Here is a 2,829-nt window from a genome sequence, read left to right on the forward strand (position 1 = left end):
CATCGGGGACAAACGTACCCTGCTAGCCTCGGAACAAGGCAAAAGGAAGGTGATGAAGAGGAAGAGTGTGTGTGGGGGGCAATAAACATGGATTTTTTTATTTATTTCCCCCCTCCTCGACCTGATGAAGGATCCCCATGATAGAGCTGCTTTTTGTCCACACCTGGCTTGGGAATGTCAAGGTGTTGGATGTTTCCTGGCGCTGTGTGCGTGCTGACTGCTCCGCTGGCGCGCTGGGAGAGCGGCCGTGGCTGTAGCAGCGCGGCAGCCGGCCCCTTCCAGCCAGGAGGAGCGGTGCTGTTGGCAGTGCCAGCACCCCGGGGTCTGCGCCTGCACCCAGGGCTCCTGCCAGCCGCCCTCTGCGTCCCGGATCCCAGCTCCCCTCTGCCTTCCCGTGGATCGCTGCCGACAGGGAGCAGCCGTGCCGGGGCTGGCCCTTCAGGACAGGCTTCGTAGCTGGCTGCTGGGAGCCTGGAGCTTGGTGTGCTCTCTCCTCTGCTGCCTGTGGTATCCAGCTGCTATCCACAAGCCGGCCGCACATCTAATTCCCTCGTGGCCTGCCCAGACGGTGTTAATTGGTGGGAGGGCAGCGTTGAACCCCGGGCCCTGCTGAGCCAGGGCAGGCACCAGGCTGGTGGTGCCTCATTCCAGTCCAAGCCTGTTTTGCTTGGTCAGCCCGTTTCCTCTCCCTTTCCCTTCTGTATTTGTCTTCCCCACACCCCACCCCTGACTGCAGAGCTCCTGCTTGTAGGTGGAAGAGCAGTAGGTCACGGAGACCGACGCTGCCTGCCCTGCCACGGGTGTGCAGGGGAAGGCAGCAATTTGGTTTATTGTCGCTGCAGATTAGCTCAAGAGTTGTCCCACACCAGACTCCAGGGTTTATGTGGTTTTCCGATGATGCCGTACGCACAGGGAGTTTAGGAGAATGGGCTGAAGCCAGTAATACAATGAGATTATAGCAGAGTGGATGTTCTAATCCAGCCAAGCTGCTCCTGTCTAATACTCTTTAAAGCTCGCTTTTTCATTTCACAGCCTCCCTGCTCGTGCCCGAGCTGGGCTGGGTTACCTGAGGTTAGGGACTGAGGAAGCAGCCAAGTCCGTTCGAGGGTTCGCTGCCACTGCTGTTGTACGGGGTCTGGCCTGTGTTGGAGCCCCTGTGGACCTGACTGAGCCGGCCAGCCTGACCCATCTCCCCGTGCCCTGAAAAAAGGAGACGAAAACTTTCTTGCCATATTAGTCAGCTGTGTTGTGGCCTGGAGGGCTGAGGAAAGAAGAGCGGAATAGGAGGGAGCGGTGACGTGACCGTCCCTTTGGGTGCCAGGAGCAGTTAGTTTGGTGTCAAACCATACCCTACACTAACTGCTCCACTGCAGGTAGCAGCGCGTGTGCATCTGTCTGTAAGCAGCTACAGGGTAACTCCTGACGTGCAGAGGTGACAGAAGCCTAGTGCCAGGGCTATGTCCTTCTTCTCTAGCAATCCATGGAGTTTTCTAAGGCAGGGGTGTTAGATGGGTGGGAGTAGAAAAGTCAGATGGCAGCCTGCTCGGTGAAGTGTGTTACGGACAAGAAGTGCCTTTTTCTTGTGGTTGAGCAAAGCCAATATTTTCTTAATTGCAGATGGAAGAAAGAGAGACACAGAGAGTGGAAAGTGACTTGATGAGAGTCACAAAACAAAGTTAAGAACAGCTTTTCTGAATTTAATTTGTGTTTAATGGCCTGACTGTACAGCCTTCCTGATGTCTGGGATGAACACTTTCAGTGGTATTGCCCATCTCTAAGGTTGTTCCCATGTTTCTGTTGTATTTTAATGTTTCTGCTCCTTTTCGCAGGAAAGGCTAAGGCATATGCTGGTCTTGCTGCTGTTGCTGCATGGTACGGACTCTTTCTATGTACCTGGTGTGGCTCCTATCAACTTCCACCACAATGATCCTGTAGAAATAAAGGTAGGATGAATTTGGATGGAGCTGTTAGTCTGTTTGGTTTGGGTTTTCTTGTGGTTTGTTTTTTTCCTTCTTTATATCATAGCAGCTAAGTGGGACTAGGAAGTCAAATTTGGGGATCCTGTTACTAAAATTTTGGGGGCAGATATTTTCTCTTTTTCACAACATCCGTGTAGGATGTCGGGGATAAGCAGCCCTCAAGTGGTCACTTACCCTGGGGTCACCTTACCCTGCAGTTCCCAACATGATTCTTTTTCTTGCTTTTGCTATCTTCTACCAAATTCCTTCAGCAGTTGCACCAAAGTCCTCAAGATGTTGCTTGATTTGGGAAAAGTGCCCTCTTTCTCACTGTAGCTTTGAAGTGAATTTAATCGGAGGTTTTTCCCCAGCATTAGGCTGACTCTCAAAGTGCTTACAGAGGGTGGCCCTTTGGGTGGTAGGTGAATGGTAGGAGACAGGAGTGGTTTAAATCAGACCTTTTCAATTTTTTTTTTCTACCCAGTTTGCTCGGGTTGTGTCTCCAAGCCCAGTGAAATCCAGGACAAGCCCTTTCCAAGTGCAGGCATTTGTCCTTGAGCGTTGCGGGTCTGACAGGCCAGGCTTGCCGAAGAGCTGTTCCTGTGCAGCATTGCTCGTAGCGAATGATGGAACTGCTTCGCCCATACGGGAGGAAGCCAAGCTTTGCTTCCAGACATCAGCAATTTATAGCCCATTTCATTTATTTTTCTAAAGCTGTGGCCTCTGTCTCAGCAAAATCCAGCACCCCTGGGGAGGCTGAGGCTTGCTGCTCCCACGTGAAGCACAACACAGTTTGGTCTCTGGCCACTGGCTGCCAGACGCTGGCTATTTTTTGGCAAATGAGACTTGCCTGTGGCTTCGGGAAGGCTTC

At 52.2% G+C, this 2,829-nt stretch overlaps 1 protein-coding gene across 1 annotated transcript in view; it reads left to right on the top strand.

Moving 5' to 3' along the window:
- Positions 1-1,830: 1,830 nt before the first annotated feature.
- Positions 1,831-2,829, top strand: part of TM9SF4 (transmembrane 9 superfamily member 4) — a 10,927-nt gene continuing 9,928 nt past the window's right edge. The window contains exon 1 of the mRNA XM_009640308.2: positions 1,831-1,943. Coding sequence (XP_009638603.1) covers positions 1,845-1,943 — 99 coding nt within the window. The 5' untranslated portion in view covers positions 1,831-1,844. The remainder of the gene's footprint in view (positions 1,944-2,829) is intronic.

Source organism: Egretta garzetta, unplaced genomic scaffold, assembly GCF_000687185.1.
Source record: "Egretta garzetta isolate BGI_Z169 unplaced genomic scaffold, ASM68718v1 scaffold316, whole genome shotgun sequence".
Classification (NCBI taxonomy): Eukaryota; Metazoa; Chordata; class Aves; order Pelecaniformes; family Ardeidae; genus Egretta; species Egretta garzetta.